Source organism: Melospiza melodia, chromosome 9, assembly GCF_035770615.1.
Source record: "Melospiza melodia melodia isolate bMelMel2 chromosome 9, bMelMel2.pri, whole genome shotgun sequence".
NCBI classification, from domain to species: Eukaryota; Metazoa; Chordata; class Aves; order Passeriformes; family Passerellidae; genus Melospiza; species Melospiza melodia.
The window spans coordinates 35,349,230-35,367,766 of NC_086202.1; the positions used below are offsets into that span (position 1 = coordinate 35,349,230).

The 18,537-nt window shown below is 45.1% G+C and overlaps 2 protein-coding genes across 2 annotated transcripts; both read left to right on the forward strand.

Annotated features, from left to right (window-relative positions):
• The first annotated feature begins 707 nt into the window (after positions 1 to 707).
• On the forward strand, positions 708 to 5,877 carry STOX1 (storkhead box 1). The gene is made up of 3 exons (XM_063164214.1): positions 708 to 839; positions 2,306 to 4,107; positions 5,524 to 5,877. Exons 1-3 carry the CDS (start codon positions 773 to 775, stop codon positions 5,530 to 5,532), a joined length of 1,878 nt encoding a protein of 625 aa, XP_063020284.1. The 5' UTR covers positions 708 to 772; the 3' UTR covers positions 5,533 to 5,877.
• Positions 5,878 to 7,112: 1,235 nt separating this feature from the next.
• On the forward strand, positions 7,113 to 18,374 carry LOC134422238 (nucleolar RNA helicase 2-like). Its single transcript, XM_063164215.1, has 15 exons — positions 7,113 to 7,251; positions 7,750 to 8,016; positions 8,700 to 8,775; positions 9,490 to 9,668; positions 11,111 to 11,228; positions 12,071 to 12,256; positions 12,741 to 12,886; positions 13,581 to 13,730; positions 14,243 to 14,404; positions 15,132 to 15,251; positions 15,989 to 16,062; positions 16,252 to 16,411; positions 16,718 to 16,852; positions 17,234 to 17,278; positions 17,785 to 18,374. The coding sequence occupies exons 1-15, from the start codon at positions 7,147 to 7,149 to the stop codon at positions 18,001 to 18,003; spliced, it is 2,142 nt and encodes a 713-aa protein (XP_063020285.1). The 5' UTR covers positions 7,113 to 7,146; the 3' UTR covers positions 18,004 to 18,374.
• Positions 18,375 to 18,537: the final 163 nt, after the last annotated feature.

The following is an 18,537-nucleotide window of genomic DNA, read 5'->3' on the forward strand; positions in this document are numbered from 1 at the left end:
GCAGAGTTACTGGGGAAGATGGGCCACACTCTTGGCCCCTCCAAACTTCTGCTTTTGTCATGCAGAATAAGAACAATGCTTTTGTTTCTGACCAGGACAGATAGTGAGGTAGCCCAAAAAATGCATGCAGTTGTGATAAGAGTTTTTGCTCTCTACCCAATTTACTAAATAATCTCTAGTTCTAGAACCCAGTCTAAAAGTGGCATTTTACCATTTGTATTCAATTTTATGTGCAAGACAAGGCACAAAGCCTATTACTTGTATTTTTTCCTTGTGCTCTGACTTGGTGAAAGCATTTTGTACTTAGATCATTGGATGTTGACCTTTTCCCCATTAGCTACTTGGAGAAGCACAGGTTCTGCATGGTTTAACGTGTAAGCAGTCTTCTAAAAAATCAGCAGTCATCAGAAATAATTCTCTCTCTCAGCTCCCTGTTTATTAACCCAAATTATGGCTTTGGCTGGAATTCTATACCAAACAAACTAATGTGCTTAAGGCAACCTTGTGTTTCCTTCATTACAAAGGCTCTTGACAAGTGCTAGCACCACCTCCCTCCTCTCAGAAATATTTCTGAGTAATTTGCCAAAGAAAATTAGCTGGGGATAAGGGAAATTTTCAGTGGAAATCTTTCAGAGCTAATAGAAAAGTATGCACTATTCCAATCAAATTATTTTCTTTTCTTTTAGGTGATGTGAGCCCTGCTCTGATGAATCCTCTCTCCCAGCCAGGCTCTGTTCCTTTGGCACAAGGAATATGCTGGACCATATCAGGCATGAATGCAGAGCAAGTGGTGGTCACTCAGGAAACTCTAATGGAGCAGTTAGTGAAAAATTACCCAGGTAACTTGTTTGTTTCTCTCTCTGCTTTAAAAGTGGCTGTACCATCAAGCTTGAGTTTCTGATGTTGGACAAGGGACCAGGGAATGCTTACAGGCAAAGCTGGCAAGGTGAAGGGAGTGCAGTTAACAGGGAACTGGTGAATAAATGTGCAAACTTCTCATCCATCTGTGTCACTGCACTGACTTGAATGCAGTCCTTTCCACAGATTTAATGAATCTCTGAGAATCTGAGGGAGCTGGCTGTAGTTAAGTGTGCCCTTTTAGGGGGTGGGGAAGCACAGATGTGGTATTTAGGTGCTAGACATGGAACAGCATAAAATAGACTCTTAGATCACAGAGACTGCCTTTAAGAGACAGGAACACAGCTGACTTTGCCAAGGGACTGGGTAGGAGTCTACATCTGGTGTTAGCTATCACAAACTATAACCAGCCTCAAATTCAGGTTTGTCGGTTGTATTCTAACCCTTTCCTTCCTGAAAGGAAATTACTTACACTAAGAGATCTTTAGTTCTTCGCTTCTAGCCCAATTGGTTGGAGCATGGTGCAAATAATGCCAAGGTTGTGCATTTGATTCCCATATGGACCACTCACTTAAGAGTTGGGCTTGATGATCCTTGTGGTCCCTTCCAACTCAGAATATTCTGTGATTCTGAGGGGGTGGCAGCCACTTCTCTTAATATCTGAGAAATATCCCATTTCCCTTAGATGTGCAATATCAAAGTGTTATTGTGATGGAGACTTTGAACAGGCTCATTCTGGCCCTCTCAGGAGGCTGCTTTGTTTGATACTGAGCTGCTTCTTTTGAGTCCTCTTAACATTACACCTCTGTGAATGTTACAGGCTGATCTGGTGGGCATTTTAACCAGGGGGAAAAATATTAATGCAGCCCCACAGAGTGGCACAGAACCGTGCCAGGAATGTGTTGCGCTCAGTAAGCGCACTGAGATAACCACAAGGCAGAATCTGTAGGTCAGCCAGAAGCAGCATTCTCAAAGTTTCTAGAGTCTGGAGGTATTTTTGCTGTGTTTTCACCTTGCTGGAAGTTCTTAATTTGTTGGGCAGGAGGTCAGCTGTGACCAGACTAAGGACTCTGAGACACCTGATGGAAAGCTGCAGCTGAGCCCAGCCTCGGTGAGGTAATAAACTGACATCTGACCAAACTACAGAAACTTCAGAGAGTGATGAAAGCCCCTGTTAAACAACATGCCAGGAGGGAAATGCTTTGAACAAGAGGTTGTTTGCTTTGTACCTGGTAGAAAGTCTCTCTCATGAATATCATGTTCTGACAGACACAAAGACAACATCCTTGCTCCCTCACAGAGGTGCTGCAGTGGCAACACAGCTAAATGCTTTACTATTTTATTTTCAGATCATTTTAGGGCTGTTGTACGAGAGAGATCTTTTGGCCAGCATCCATTTTATTTGAAAGCTTGTTACTGATTTGAAGTATCTGTCTCTTTGTTCTAGGCATTGCAGTGCCCTCCCACAATGCGTTATATAATATCCTTGGCACTCTAATTAAGGAAAGAAAAATCTATCACACAGGAGAAGGATATTTCATTGTGACTCCCAGCACTTACTTCATCACAAATGGTGCCACAGAAGACAACAGAAGGATCCTATTGGAGGACAGCTGTTGCTGTTCATCCCTTTCCATCACTGACCTGGTAAACATTAAGCCCTGCACAGACCTAGTGAAAGAAAGCATTCCTAGGGTACCCTGTTCCAGATCCTGCCATTGCTTCCCTGGCCAAAATCAGCTCTGTGAGCAAAGGCAAGGGCAGGTGAGGAGCCCTGGATCTAATGCACAGGGACAGAGAGGCTGCAGTGAATTGAAGTCTTCAGCTCAAACTCAATGCATCTCCACATCTGCTGAGAACCATTCCTGGGGCACCATCAAATCCCTGACGTCTGTGAAAGCAAAACTGAAAAGCAAACTGTTTGGCCTCGGCCTCTTCTGGAGAAGTGGTTCTAAGCAAGAAAAGCACAAGAAGGAGTACTCCACTTTCTCAGGCCAGTTTCCTCCCCAGGAGTGGCCAGTCAGGGATGAAGGTGACCTGGACAACATTCCACGTGATATTGAACATGAAATCATCAAGCGAATTAACCCCACTCTTACCGTGGATAATTTGATTAAACACACAATATTAATGCAGAAGTTTGAGGAGCAGAAAAAATGTAGCAGTGAAGAGAAAAAATACATCAGTAATGGTACCTTGGCTGAAGTGCCAGCACCCGGGCAAAACCACCTCTCAAAGGATCGTTTTCAAAGGGCACCAAGTAAAACAGCAAAACACACCAGGAAAAGCAGATCCAAGAGGGAAAAGCAGATGGGCGGGAAGTCTCCCAGACAGAAGGTAACACCCCAAAATGTGGAACTGGCAGAGAGCTTTTCCCTGCCCAACAAACCCCAGGAGCCACCTGCTGCAGCAGTGCCATCCCAGGGGATCTACAAGAGGCAGATTAGGAACCCTTTCCAGGGTCTGCCATGGAGAGCTCGCAGCTTTCCTGCCAGGGGGCACCAGGGCGGTGCCAGCAGCCAGCTCCAGTGCCAGGCTCACAAGGGAGGAAGGGCTTCCCACAGGCCACAGCCCCTGGCCTCCTCAGGACCCTCTGGCTGTCAAACTGAAAGGCTGGGTGCAGAAAGTGAGGCTGGCAAAGCAAAGCAAAACAACCCCCCCCATGCCCACAGGTCTGACCTTCAAATAAAAACAGACATTTTCAGTGAAAGTGGTGGTTATGCACAAGGCAGTAATGTGCACATAGAGAACCAAAGGAGATACTTCCTGGACAGTAAAATTTGTGAAGAAAATGTCTATAAAAGAACAATAAAAAGGAAATCCCATTGCTCCTACACTGAAGATAATGGTGTGTGCGAAAAGGATGCAAGATGTCCATCCCACCTGAAGGGTGAGCATTGCAGATGCAAAGCAGACACTGTATGTGAGCTCTTAGATCAAACAGCCAGTGACTTTCAAAATGTCCATCTTTCAAATTGCACAGCCAGTGTTAACCTGGCCCCCAAAAACAGTGGGAAATACAGAGCAAAGACTGATAAAAAGAGTGAACTTCTGTTTAACCACTCTGGATCAAGGGAGCTGGAAAGGGAGGGGTTCACTGCTAACTCCCACCTTCTGTACCAAAAGGGACACGATGGTGACACGTGTCCCTTGTCACACCTGGATGGCAATTCTGAGCAGCTGCCCCCTGGCCATGCCTGCTCAGGCACGGGAAGCTGGAGCACAGCTGTGTCCCTAAAAGCCTCTGAGGTTGGTACCTGCCCTGCCCAGCAGGACACAGCCATAAATAAATGTGGTATGGGATATGAGGGGAGCGCTGGCACTGCAGAGGGCTCCAGGGAGCACCCTAGCCCCCAGAGCACAGAGGAGAGCTGGCTGTGCAGCCCCAGCAAGGAGGCAGGAACCGAACTCCCTCAGAGTGGGAAGGGCTCGGCTGGGGCAGGCTCCTGCCAGGCTGGCTCTGGCTCTCTGCAGAACCTCACCTGTGGGGTGGGAGAGGGAGCAGCACGCTGTGCTCTGGGCCCACGGATCAGAGTGAGACACCCTGCAGGACAAGCAGAGCAGCTTGTGAGGGGTGCATGTCCTGGGAGGCCAGAACAGAAACACCCAGAGGGCACAGAAAACCACAGCACCACAGGGGACAGTGGCATTGACTCCCCGAGGCAAGCAAACACGGGGCACTAAATGCTTTATCTCCAAAGTGACCAGCAGGCTTAGGCAGAAATGCTGCAGCAATCACAAACCCCTTCCCCGACAACATTTGTAAAAATAAAAATTACATTTGTAAAAAAAAATTGTATTTTTTTAGACTTCAGTGTTCTGATGCAGAAATACCCAAACAGCATAGCTCTGCTAACTCCTTTAACAGGAACATTCTCCCTGCGTTGCTGCTGTTTGCATCTTGCTTTTGTTTCCATGAGGCAAGAAAGCAGCACAAGTTCTGTCCTGCAGGTAGAGAGGACCTAGGACAGAAATGCTAACAGAAATGAGGTTTGATAAATTCGGTGTTAGACAGTGTTGTTTGCAGGCTCAGCTCACACGGATCTCCCCATGTGACACTGGATATTGTCACAGACTCTCCAGCTGTACATAAAGAACAGAGATCCAGCAGAAATTTAAAGCAGAAAATACCACTTGACTTGCTCACAATGTGTACATCACCTGGGCTTTCACAGTGTACATTTTGCCTGTAACTACGCCTGAAAATCCCTTAATGGAAAATAAATTGCTATGAAACAAACTTTTATACAGAGACCTCCAAAATTTAACTAAATTTGCAAGAATCTATGTTACAAGTCACATCTTTTTTTTTTTTTTCAACAGCAACACACATTCTTAATAGCTTAAATGAGTGATATTTAACTGTAATTAAACCATTGGAGTCCCCATTAGATTTGTACTGTCCCTTGAGAAGGCACAAACCACAAATTCCAGTTTCTAAGGGAATCCTGCTAATTGTTCATCTTTCCCTTGGCTGTGCACCCTTCCAAGCACATTTCCTGTGCATTACTTGGACATGAAGACCTGAAATCTTCAGCAAAATGTGTTTTTCAGAGGATCATTTTGACTGTGTGTACATATGCCCATCTGTGGCACTAAAAGCTAAGCCAACTCAGTTCATCTTTGGAATGTGGAGTCTGATTTGTAATAATTATATTGTTTTAGGTGGACTGAAAAGAAGATGAAGCTTCCTGCCAAATTCTAAAAGTAAAAATAACAATGCAAAAAGGAGGACAAGTGAAAGGACAATTGCAACAAAATTCCTTCCTTCATCTAACTCTGGTTGTGAATATTTGATTATTTTTTAATGAGGTTGGAAAACTTTCCCCTTGTAACAAGGTAACCATGGAGCTGGTCACATCAGTGAGGCAGTCTCTAAATCAAAGCTGTTAGTTCAAACTTTTGACAGCAGTGTTTGGAGAGGTCATGTGTGTTTTGTTTGCTCTCATCTTTAATTATTTTTTGTGTGTCCCCCTATGATAATAAAAGTGAGAACTGGCATTCTTCACTGAGACCACAGCACTGACCTGCAGGGGGTTTGTTTTTTTGTTTCTGCAATAGGAAATGCTGTTGGCTGTTTCACACTGCAACTCTGCAAAGTGTGAAATCAGCACATGCTTCGCTTTCCCTGCTAAATAACAGAACAAATGAACTGCACACGCACCTGGTGCTACAAAATTTCCTTCACTGCCAAGGTTCTCTGCCCGTGTCCTGCAGCACCCTCAGCTATCCATGCTCAGTGTGTGTTTGTGTCTGTCAGGCATGGTTTGGGCTCTGTAAATGAAGCTTTGGCAGAGCCAGCAGCTCAGGCCGGTGCCACTGCTGTGGGTTTGGGCTCTGTAAATGAAGCCTTGGCAGAGCCAGCAGCTCAGGCCGGTGCCACTGCTGTGGGTTTGGGCTCTGTAAATGAAGCTTTGGCAGAGCCAGCAGCTCAGGCCGGTGCCACTGCTGCGGGTTTGGGCTCTGTAAATGCAGCTTTGGCAGAGCCAGCAGCTCAGGCCGGTGCCACTGCTGCGGGTTTGGGCTCTGTAAATGAAGCTTTGGCAGAGCCAGCAGCTCAGGCCGGTGCCACTGCTGCGGGTTTGGGCTCTGTAAAGGAAGCTTTGGCAGAGCCAGCAGCTCAGGCCGGTGCCACTGCTGCGGGCCAGGCCCTGCTCTGCTCCTGCCCTCCCATTCCCTCAGGAATCCACATCCCGCAGCTGCCAGGATTCCTTCACGCATTTTCCTTCACACATTTTACTTCCAAGGCTAATTTGGACTTCTTCCTCTCGATTTATCTACGAGCAGGTTGTGCAGGGCTCATGCTGCGCATCACCACAGGCTTGTGGATTTTAAATCTCAGTCATTTGGTCACACTGCCCTTTGCTGCTTCAGACTTTTCACTGCTACTGAACGCCTCTCTGCGGTAGTTTCGGAGGCTGAAGCCGTCGGTTTGTAAAGCTGCCGGAGGTTTGCTCTGGGGACGGCAGGGCCTGGCAGGGCCGGCGGGACGAGCCGAGCCCTCATGGCAGACCTGTCATGGCGGCCGCCCCCTCCCAGCGTGCGGCGCGCGCGGGGCGCGCCGGGACTTGCAGTCCTCGCGTTGTCCCCCGGGGCACGCCGGGAGTTGTGGTCCCGCGCCGACGGCCGCAGGCGATTGGCCGCCGGACGACGTGGCCCCGCCCCCGCGCTGCCGGATCCGCCGTCCATTGGCTGGCGGGCGCCGGGGCCGCTCTGAGCGTGACGCGCGGCGGGCGCGCGGCTGGTGCGGAGCGCGGCGTGGCGGAGCGGCGGCGGCGGCGAGCGGAGATGCCCGAGGCCACCCGGTGCAGCAGCAGCAGCGGGGCCGAGTCGGGCTCCGACTGCTCCATGGACACCGAGGGGGTCCCGGAGAGCGGCCGCCGGCGGCACAAGGTACCAGGGAAGGGCTCCGGGTACGGCCTGGCCGCTCCCGCCCGCTGAGGCCGGCGCCCGGCGAGCCCGGCCTCGGGTGGCGGCCGCCCGCAGCGCCGGTGGCGCGGGCCGGGCCGGGCGTGCGCGGCGCGGCCGCGGGGCGGCCCCGGCCGGGCGGCCACGTGCGCGGGCGGGCCGGGCCGAGGCCTCCTCGCCGCGTGTCGGGGCGGCCCCGCCGGACGCGCTGGGCCTGCCGGAGCCGGCCGGGAGCCCGGGACGCGCCCTCCCCGGCACCCGGAGCGGGGCAGCGCCCCCCAGCCGAGGCCCGGTGGTCTCGTGGTCGGTAACGTGTCTCCTGAGCGGCGGCGGCCGGCAGGGAGCTGTTGCCTTGTGTCAGCCACCGCCCCCGTCAGTAACTAGAACGTGCGCTTGAAGCTTTAACTGTTCTGCGCCCTCTTCTCTGTTCCGTGTCGCTTGGATCCACGAGCGTGTGTTTTCATTTGCTCTGTGCCTTGTCAGAAGGAGAAAAAGGAGAAGAAATCTAAACGCCGGGACAAGTTTCAGAGGGGAAAGACTCAGACAGATGACAGCGAGGAATCGGACGAGGAGCGTTATGCCCCGAAAGCCAAGAAATCAAAGAGTGTCAGTAAACAGAACGGTCACACGAAAGAGGAGAGCGTGGAGAAATCGAGATTGTCCTTTAGCAGCAAATCCTCCCGCAGGAGCCGGCAGAGCAGTTCCAGTGAAACGTCAAGCGAGAGCGAAAGTGAGAGCGAGCAGGATCAGGTAAAGCTCATGGCTGGTTTAAGTTATAGAGGTGTGTTAGGGCTTTTAACTCCTGCAGTGTAACACACCCAAATTTAGAAGGGTTATATTATATTCCCCCCCCTTTCCTAGTCAATCCAAAGTGCTGTAAAATGTCAAGATTTAAAGTCCTTGAACTGCTCAGTCTGCCAAGAATTTGCAAGAGTTTTTAATTATGAAAGTGCTGAGGTGTTGGATCAGTGCATCGTGGTTTCCTCACTTCAGCAGCCTGGTGCTGTGAGGCTGTTGCAGGACAGACAGATTGCACTGAGATAGAGTTAAAATATGATCCAGCATCACGAGGTGTATGTGATTTTTGGGGTTGTCCTGCACAGAGCCTGAAGTTGGACTTGGTGATCCTTGTGGGTCCCTTCCAACTCGTGATATTTTATAGTTCTAATTCATTGTTTGCAGTTTTGGTTTGAGTGTTTTGCTTCTCTGTGCTGTTAGATATGAAACAGCCTTAACCTGTAGATCTCTTTTGCTAACTTTGTCGAGGTTTGAAATAAGATGTTAAAACAAGGCTCCTTAGCCACAGCTGTGACACTGTCCCTGAAGAGTATGACACCAGTGCCTGTGCTGAATTTGCTTGAATTACCTTGAATTTACTGAAAGCCATGTGATATTAATGTGGAATCTTACCTGAGTTATTGTTTACCTAACAGGAGTTGACTGGAGAACAGAAGGAGGGTGCTTTCTCCAATTTTGCTATTTCCAAAGAAACTGTCCAGCTTCTTCAAGGTAAGTTTTTTGGCAAGGTGTGACCATAGAATGTCAGTGATCTCTGTTGTGTTTTTATGCTCAAACCCCCATGATCAATAAGCTTTGAGATGTGCTCTGCTCGTGCCCATACAAGCAGGGATGCTGTGCAGCAGCCATTGATTGCCTGCTCTAAATACACCTTTGAACACACAATTTCCTGTTTGCAGTGTTGTCCAGTTCAGCCTTTGCAATAAAATTCTAAACTGCATGAGCCAAGGAAAAAAAATATACGTGAGAACTTTTCAGTTAAGGGTTATTTTGGTGTGAATAAAGGAAAACCAATTATATTTAGCATCTTTGCTGTTTGTTTATACATGAATTAGTAAGAAATAAGAACAGAAGGGGTTTTGAGGTGTGAATTATTTGAAAGGAAGAGGTTTTCGCAGACAGCTGTGTTGCATAAATAAAGGCACAGTGCTGACAGTCTCTCATAAAGGCTGATAACTTCCTCTGTCCTAGCTAGCACTGTGTCTGGTGGGGTGAAGTGGCAGAATAAAACTGACAGTCCCAGGGCACTCTTTGCAGATGACTCACCTGATCAAATAAATCAGTGGAGGTGATGATACACTCCTGACATGCTCTAGAGTAGATGGAAGTTCTTCTTGCAATAATTTTGCAATGATTTCCAGTGAAGAGTATGAAAGAACAGCTGTAAAATGACCATATTAAGGAACTCTCTTGCAATTGCCCCAGCTCGAGGAGTGACGTACCTGTTCCCTGTGCAAGTGAAGACCTTCAACCCCGTGTATTCTGGCAAGGATGTCATTGCTCAGGCACGAACTGGGACAGGGAAAACATTCTCTTTTGCCATTCCCTTAATTGAGAAGCTTCAGGGAGACTCACAGGAAAGAAGAAGAGGCCGTCCACCAAAGGTAACAGCGCCTGCCTAGGATGGTGATTTGCTTTGTCTGACATCTGAGTGATTCAGGTATTTCAGGTCTGTGCAGGGCTAAGCTAACCCACATTAAAGGTGATTTGAAAGCTGCGTCCACTGCATCCTGTGCTGCCTCCCAGCCTCTGATGGGGAGTGAGCAGCACAACAGCTCTATCCACTTGTCAGTTCCTTTTTCTGCCACAGGGAGACCAAAACTACAGGTGGACAACGTGTTCCTGTATAATTCTGCTCAGTCACGTTACCAGTTCAGGGCTAGTGGCTCCTGGATGCTTATTTTTCTCCTGAATTGCTAACAGATTAGTTACTAATTGTAACTTGACAGCTTGTTAAAAGCTGTCTACTCAAACATGTTTCTTTCTAAAACACGTAAACGGTGGGAGGTTTTTAAAATAGACTTGGTTTTCACTAGGAACACCACCAAATGTTGAGGCTTCTGCTCCAGGGAATGCAGATTTGTTATGAGCTGTGTTCATTCTGCTAAGAATACCATGTGTGGTTTTTCACTGAATTCCTATGGTGCCTCCAGAAAACCTAGAGAGGCCAAAGCTGAGCACATGCTCATTAATAATTCCTGTCAGTTTGAGATGACTGACAAGATGAAACACAGATCACCTGAAGGGCCTTCCAAAAGTAGCACTGGCAGGTTTGTGTGCATCATCTGCCCATCACAGTTCTGGGCTGACTGAGAGTGCTGTCTCTGCATTTGGCACAGTCTTTTGGAGAAGGAAGGGAGACATAAGCCTTGCAAAAGATTCCAGACCTCACTCTGCCATAATACACTGCTGCCTGCCTTAGGTAGTGGGTTTTTATGTTGGAGGAGGTGCTGGGATAAGGATGTTAAGGTTCCTTTGTGAGGTGACTGGTCCCAGGTAGGAGAGCAGTGCTTCAATCACATTTTAACACAATTATTTCACCTGCATGCTGCCAGAGAGGATGGCTCCCTGGGTGCCTCTGCAGGGTGTGGGTTAGCACAGCAGCTCTGCAGACTAACATATGTTTCCCTAAGCCACGGGGAAGCTGAGAGACAGCTCACAGCTCTTCCTTGCACCTCTCACAGGACTGTGAAGCAAAACCCTTTTGTTACCCACATCCTTCAGTCTTGTGCTCAAACAGCATATGCACATGTAGAAGAACACTTGTAGCTGGTCTGTTCAGGAACTAAAGTTAAATAAGATTTAAGTCTCTCCTATCCTGTTCAAAAAGAAGTTAGCCTGTCCTAAATGAGTATATGTTGAAGAGTTTAATGATGTTACAAGAAACTTGAGCAGTGTGTTTCTCCAATGTGTTTCTCTCAAATTTTAAAAAGATTTTTTTTAAATTTTACAAAAGGTCAGATCTAAATTAATGATCAGAAGTGTAGAGGTTTCTTGGCAGAAGCCATGCTGAGAAAACACCTGTTTTGTCTTTTTTTCTCTGCAGGTTCTAGTTCTTTGTCCAACAAGAGAGCTGGCAAACCAGGTTGCCAAAGATTTCAAGGATATCACAAGGAAGCTGACAGTCGGTTGTTTTTATGGAGGAACTCCCTATAATGGACAAAGTAAGTGACTCTTAGGACTAATAATTTAAATATTGATTGACTGCCATATTTAAGAAGTGCTGTTGGGTCTTTCCAGACACACAGTTATAGCTCAAAAGCTGGAGACTATTAATGGGAAATTCAGCAGTTCAAAGTGTATCTTCTTGTGGAGATAAATAGCTGTGGTTCTCAGTTTATATTCTTGGTGTTACTTATCTCCTCATGTGCCTTAAATTAAACAGTGTGCTGTGTGTGTAACCTGTATCTGGGTTTAGATTCTTGGAAACCCATTTTCATTAAAGAAGTTTAGTCTAGTTTAGTTAGCTGTGACTGGGTAGGTGTTTTTGCATGTGATAAGGGATATGTAGAGGATTTGTAAATTGTTGTGATAGCATAATTTACTGCCTTGGTGATTGTAACAAGGAATGAGAGTGAGCTCTTTCATTGTGATACATCTTGAGACATTAGGGATGATTTTTTTTCAGAACCTCAGGAAGGAGTTGATTTCAGTAATTTGGATGGTTAAATAAATATTTTTTTCAAAAGTCTCCAGTTAAAGTAGATAATTTGGGAAGAGCTGACTATTTCTAAAGAATATTAAAAGAAGCCCACCCTTGCTCCTTTAAAGCACAGGGAGAGGGAAGGGTGGTAATGGTAAGTTCTTTTTTTTTCCTTCTGGAAGAGCAGTAGATTTTCTACCTTACATTTTTTCCAGATTTTCTCTTCCAGTTCATAATTTATCCTCACTTTTGTAAGGAGAGTACTTATGAATGGTTTAAGAAGCTGCTGAGTTGTGACCATGTTTAACTGCTGCAGAGAGTGCTCCCTGGCTCACTGCTAACCGTGTGTTCCCTGTTTGCCAGTTGACCTGATGAGAAGTGGCATTGACATTTTGGTGGGGACCCCTGGCCGGATCAAGGACCACCTGCAGAATGGCAAGCTGGACCTCACCAAGGTCAAACACGTTGTGCTGGATGAGGTTGACCAGATGCTGGACATGGGGTTTGCTGAGCAAGTGGAAGACATTTTACGAGTTGCATACAAAAAGGGTAATCTCAATATTGGAACAAATAGTAAGAAATATTGGTAATAATTCAGTTGGCAGAAATTCAGGTATAAGGTGATTTTGTTTAGAAATGACTGAATGTTATTGTGAATATGTGAGAGTCATTCACAGAAGCTGTGCAGAGCTTGGAGTCCAGTACCTAGGGGTCTGTAAATAAATGTCTTTGGCACCTATCTTTAAGTTGTGCTTGGACTTCTTCAAGTTAAAAGGAAATAGCTTTTTACCCTTTTCACTGCTTGAAAACAGACTGCAGTAACTTTTTCATAATCTTGAAATGATTTAGACTTTCTAGAATATTTTTTACTCCAGGTGTTGGTAATGCATAAATCTAAAAAGCTCAGTTGGCTTCCTTACATTAGGTACTGATATTTATCTTCATTTTTAATCACCCATATAATGAACTTGTATACATGTGTTAGGTGAAATGTATGAGGTTTGTGAAACATTGTTTTGGTTTTTTTTGTAAGATTCTGAAGACAATCCCCAGACACTGCTGTTCTCTGCCACTTGCCCACACTGGGTGTATGATGTGGCCAAGAAATACATGAAGTCCAGATATGAACAGATTGACCTTATTGGGAAAAGAACTCAGAAGGCTGCTACAACAGTAGAAGTGAGTAAGCTCATGTGAAACATTTTCAGGCTTTTTCCCTTTTCTTTTCTGCTACAAAAGTCACCTCTTCCTAAGGTGCATTATCACAGTGATGTTGGAAGTTGTTTTCAGAATTTTTTCCAAGCATAAGGCATGTTACAGCTTGTCAAGTTGGTTTTGGGTTTATGATCTGTCTTCTCACATCACAGGTAGAGAGAAGATTTTCTTGTCAGTTGTGTGGGTTTTCAGAGAAAACCTGAATTTATCCAGGCTGTAAGCAAAAGGCACACATTAACATCAGCCTGCTGCTTTTATTTCTCCATGGACATCCCATCTGGCCTCTGGTATTCAGTATACAAGATACTTTTTTTCAAACTTCCTGTAGTATCTCACCTCAGCAGCCCTTTGCTTGCTGGGCAGTAAATACCATAGCAAGGAATGTAATACATATATGGAATATAATATATGTAATACATACATGCTAGAGGCCTGATTTTCTCTTACTGTAATTATTTTGTTTCTGAACATTAGACTAATTGTGGTGGGCATAAATAAGAGCCTTATGGATTTTGGATGTTGCAGGATCATGAGTTAGCACATTTTCTCCATCAGGGAACTGTATAACTCTTTACTATTTCTGTATTTAACAGTTCCAAATGTATTTTAAAAGAATTTTAACTTTACAGAAGCTAATCACTGGAATTTTTTTCTGTAGCATTTGGCAATAGAGTGTCACTGGTCTCAGAGAGCTGCAGTTATTGGAGATGTCATTCAGGTCTACAGTGGCAGCCATGGGAGGACCATTGTCTTCTGTGAGACCAAAAAGGAGGCAAATGAACTGGCTCTGAATGCTTCAATCAAACAGGTATTTTATCAGGTGTATTAAGTAACAAAACCTGTCAGAGATGCATCAACCCCTTGTTGATACCAGACCTATGCTGAGTAAGTTTTAAAGAGAGAGTTTCTAAGTGCATAGGGCAGGCTTTTGTGTGTGGCCAGGTAGGATTTCACTCTTTCTCGTGAATATAAAACAAAAATTGTAGATTATTATTTAGACACAGCCAAGCATTGCATAGATGATGTGGATGGCAAGTTAGGGCAGGGTTTTCATATGTCTCAGTAATTAGACATGAGCTGAGACACACATTGTTTCAGTTCTGTTTTCCTGCCATTGTTAAAGGCCTTTGAGGTATATGAATAAGAATTACTAAGTACATATTGTGAGACATCTAAAATATGAACTCAGGTAATTCAGTTCTTCTTCTTTACCTTGCCACTCAGAACCTATCAAATACCAAGATTTTGTGCCCAAAACTGACTATAGAATGGAGCACTGTCTTGTATTTTGGTATGATTGTAAATAATTCTCTTTTTCAGGATTGCCAGTCGTTGCATGGTGACATTCCTCAGAAGCAGAGAGAGATCACACTCAAGGGTTTTAGAAATGGTTCATTTAAAGTTCTGGTTGCAACCAATGTAGCTGCCCGTGGTTTAGATATCCCAGAAGTTGACCTGGTGGTACAGAGCTCACCACCAAAGGTAGGAGACTGTTATGTTGGATGTTTTGTAATAATCTGTACTCTTGTTTTCAACTAGTGTAATGCTACCAGCTGATGGTATTGATCACGCAGAGTTCATCAGCTTTGTGCTTAAGGGAGAGAAACATCCAGATATGTAGAAGTAGTTTCTTTGAGGATTTTTTGGGAGTGTGTCAGTCCCTAGTATGTTTAAAAATTGTCTCCTTAAAATGTCTTCTTATGAGGCTGTTCAAAGCCTCCCTTGAAAGCTGGGTGTGGCGATTGCAAGGCTGGGAGCAGTGGGAGGAATGATTCTCTTGGCTGGGGGTGAATGTGAGGTGTGGACAGCAACCATGAGAACATTAGTGCTGAAATTCTGAGGGTTTAAAAGAAACAATGTAATGTTTCAGTGAATAAGATACTAATACTTGCAAAAATGCTCCTGTGGATGTGCAGGAGGGGAATGGGATTGTTGCAGAGGTACACACACTCCAAATGCGGGGTGATGCATAAAGGAAAGTTGATCCATGCTCATGGCTCTGGTTTTCCAGCCATGATTCCTAGATGATTATGGAAAAGCCTGTTTGGTCGATATTAGTGGAACAATGTTTTCTGATTTAACTCTGTGATGCACTTACTGTGCATTGTTCAGGCTTAACTGTAATGGCTGCTGTGAGTGCTGTGATGCAGTGGATTGATGCAGTGGCAGTGCATTAGGTGACTCACAGGCCCTCCCTCTGTTTCTGAAGGATGTGGAGTCCTACATCCATCGCTCGGGGCGCACGGGCCGCGCCGGGCGCACTGGGATCTGCATCTGCTTCTATCAGCGCAAGGAGGAGTACCAGCTGCGACACGTGGAGCAGAAAGCGGTACGGCACAGCTGGCTTCTCACTGCCACACTCCTGTTTGTTAAACTGCACTTTATAGGGCACCCAGAGGAGGTTTGGGTACCTTGAGGAGTGGCTGCAGTGTCACCGTGCAGCAGGGAGAGCACTGCAGATTCTAACACCCGCTCCTTTTCAGCAAATGCCACTAAGGTTGTCCTTGTGGAAATGAGAAAACACTCGCAGTGTTTCTGTGTGGTGTTCACCCTGCTTATCATCTATCAGTGATGTGCATGTGTGCAGCTCTCCTGAGAACTGTTACTTGCATTTTTGCACTTTGTGCAGTGTTCCATATGCTAGTTTCCTCAACAGTTATGTGGTTGTGATGAGATGGTTTATTCCTGGCACATAAAGCAGTGTTACATTTAGACTAAGGCTCTGTAATTTGTACTTAAATCCAAATCTATTAGACTAAAAGTAGTAATTTAGAATTTGTAGGACTCTATTTCCCCCAGAAATGTACCAGATTGGTTTCTGTTTTCAGTTTAAGATCACTGAGTCATTTAAAATGATCTGGTACATAAAAGCCTTCTAAGTGTTACTGTTTTCCTGTAAGCTTAACCTTGCAATTTTCACTAGGAAAAATTGGAAATTTAAAGGTGAAAATAAGAAGAAAAATTACAGAGTTAAATGCTTGTTGTATTGGAGTTCAGCACTGCTTCTTTAGAGCTGAATTATTTTTGGTCTGCAATTTTATTTGTCTTTTGCCTTTTAAATTTCAGGGCATTACATTCAAGCGCGTTGGTGTTCCTACCGCAACAGACATAATAAAGGCTTCCAGCAAAGATGCCATGAGGTGTGTTTGGGGACTCAAGCCCTGTTGTATCTTCCTGCCTTCTTCAGAAGGGCTGTTTGAATTACTCTTTACTGTCTCTTTGAACTTTCTGTTTGAGCACTGTTGAAATCTTGGGCTACTGTGATTTTTTTCTGTTCCAGAGCCTACTGGTGTATAAATTGTTCATATTTTTTTGCTTTAACTACTTAGGTGCCTGGATTCTGTTCCTCAGACTGCTATTGAGTATTTCAGAGAATCTGCTCAGTTGCTAATAAAAGAGAAGGGACCAGTTAATGCCCTGGCTGCAGCCCTGGCCCATATTTCGGGTGCTACTTCCATTGAGCAGCGCTCACTGCTGAACTCGGATGTGGTAAGGAAGGGGCTGTGGCTTAAAGCTTGTCTTGAAACTGGAAAGAAGCAACACACCTCTGTGTTGTGTGAATAGAGAATTATTTATCCCCTGACCATTTTGTTTAAGGACTACACTTTAGCCACTAGGAACTACTGATTTTGTTAAAAGCAATAATATAGTGGCTGTAAGGATACCTGGTGCCCTGTAACACTACCTACTTGAAGATTTAATTACTATACTGCAAATTGGCAGGTTTCTCCTGTCTGATACATGTGCTGAAGCTTATTCCTCTGCCTGAGTGGAACATGCCCCGTTTCTTTTTAGGGGTTTGTTACAATGATACTACGTTGCTCTGAAGAAATAAGCAACATGAGCTATGCCTGGCGAAGGCTGCGGGAAGTGCTGGGCGATGATGTTGATCGGAAGGTGAACAGGATGTGTTTCCTCAAGGGAAAAATGGTAAATTTCTGGTTTGTTTCTTTGATACTGGGCTCTTCTGAATGCAGCCTTTGCTTAGCAGTTGTCAGGGGAGCTGTTTGGTCTTTTTCTCTATTCTAGGCACTGTTGATGCTGGGCCTCAATCTGTTTTTTTAGTGCTTAGGGCTCTGCTGGCATGCTCAGGAGGTAGGATAATGCATGGCTATGGGGATAGCAGAAAGAGGGTGCAAGGTATGAAGTGTGTTAACTCTGCCTTAATGACAAAACAGAAAAGTGTTTCTTAGGACAGTCAGTTCTAAAAGTGCCTGCCTGTCAGGTGTAGAATTGTGGGCTCTCTTGTTTTTAGTTGCAGTCACTTAAAACACTTACCTTGTATGCATTAAAGTTATTCTTTCTTTTTAGGGTGTGTGCTTTGACGTTCCTGTGGCAGACCAAAAGGACATAGAGGTACGTTCATTGCAAATTCTGGGTGCAGCAGGCTGAAGGTGAAACTGGCTGGGCTGGGTTAGGCTGCAAACATTATGTAGCCTTTATCCTGCCTTTCCTAGTGGCAATAGGGATTGCTATGGAGGAATCGAAGAACACAACAAGCTCACAGTGTTTCTTTTCTAAGGCATTCCCCTGTGACCAGAAGTCTGTAACTTGAAACATAAGCACTGACAAAAGTGGTGCTGGATTCATCTTTGTAGGCAGCAAAGATGCCTGTACTCCCCTTTTCTGTATTCCCTGCCGCTGGTTTTCACCCAGAATTCTCTCCACAGTAAAAGGAATTCAGATTTTTGCTTGGTAGCTATTAGTATAACCAAAATTATTGATCCCTTCAGTTAGAAGCTTGAACTCCATACATCAGCTCACAATTTTACCTTTTCAGTTGGGCAGATTTAATGATTATTACATACCCTGTATTTGCATTCCTAGAATTTAACCTGCTGTGTCTGACTCCATTCCCACAGGCAAGGTGGGAAGATTCAAAACACTGGCGTTTGTGTGTGGCCACCGAATTACCGGAGCTGGTGGAGTCTGCTCGAGGAGGAGGAGGAGGAGGAGGCAGTGGTGGAGGGAATGGCCGAAGCTTCTCCAGCTCCAGGAACGGTCGGCGTGGTGGCTCTGGTAGAAACAGGTTCAGGAGCAGAGGCCAGAAACGAAGTTTCAGCAGAGCCTTTGAACATTAACTTCAACAATTCAGAAGTGAGAAAAAAATGGGACTGAAGTATTTTATATTACATTACACTAGGCTGTTTCTGTGTGTTCGTACCATTGGAGAAAATACTTCATTAAGATATTTTTTTTTGTCAGTACTACTTTGCTCATAAACAAGGTTCTGTTCATTTAAAAAAAAAAAAGTACAAAGGAAAAAAACCCAAAAAACCTGCAAGAAAAAAATAATTGTTTCTTTTGTTTCTCATATTGCTCTTTGAATCTTTCCATAATATGTCTGTTGCGTTCAAAACTGTAGCCTGGTTCACTGTATAATACATAGATCTGAATTGCTGCTCAAACCTGTACATTTTCTGATGAAATTAAATATTATTTTACAACTTCATATTTTGTTGTGACGTATTTGAAGCAGTATTTTATAGGTGGAGATGTGGGAAAGTGCCAGACTGGGGACTGTGGCAGCAGGAGCCCTTGAAAGAAAAATTAATCAATTTGGTTTTTGTTTTGTGCTGTAATGAAGCTCTTCTTTCCCTAAAACATAGTAGTTT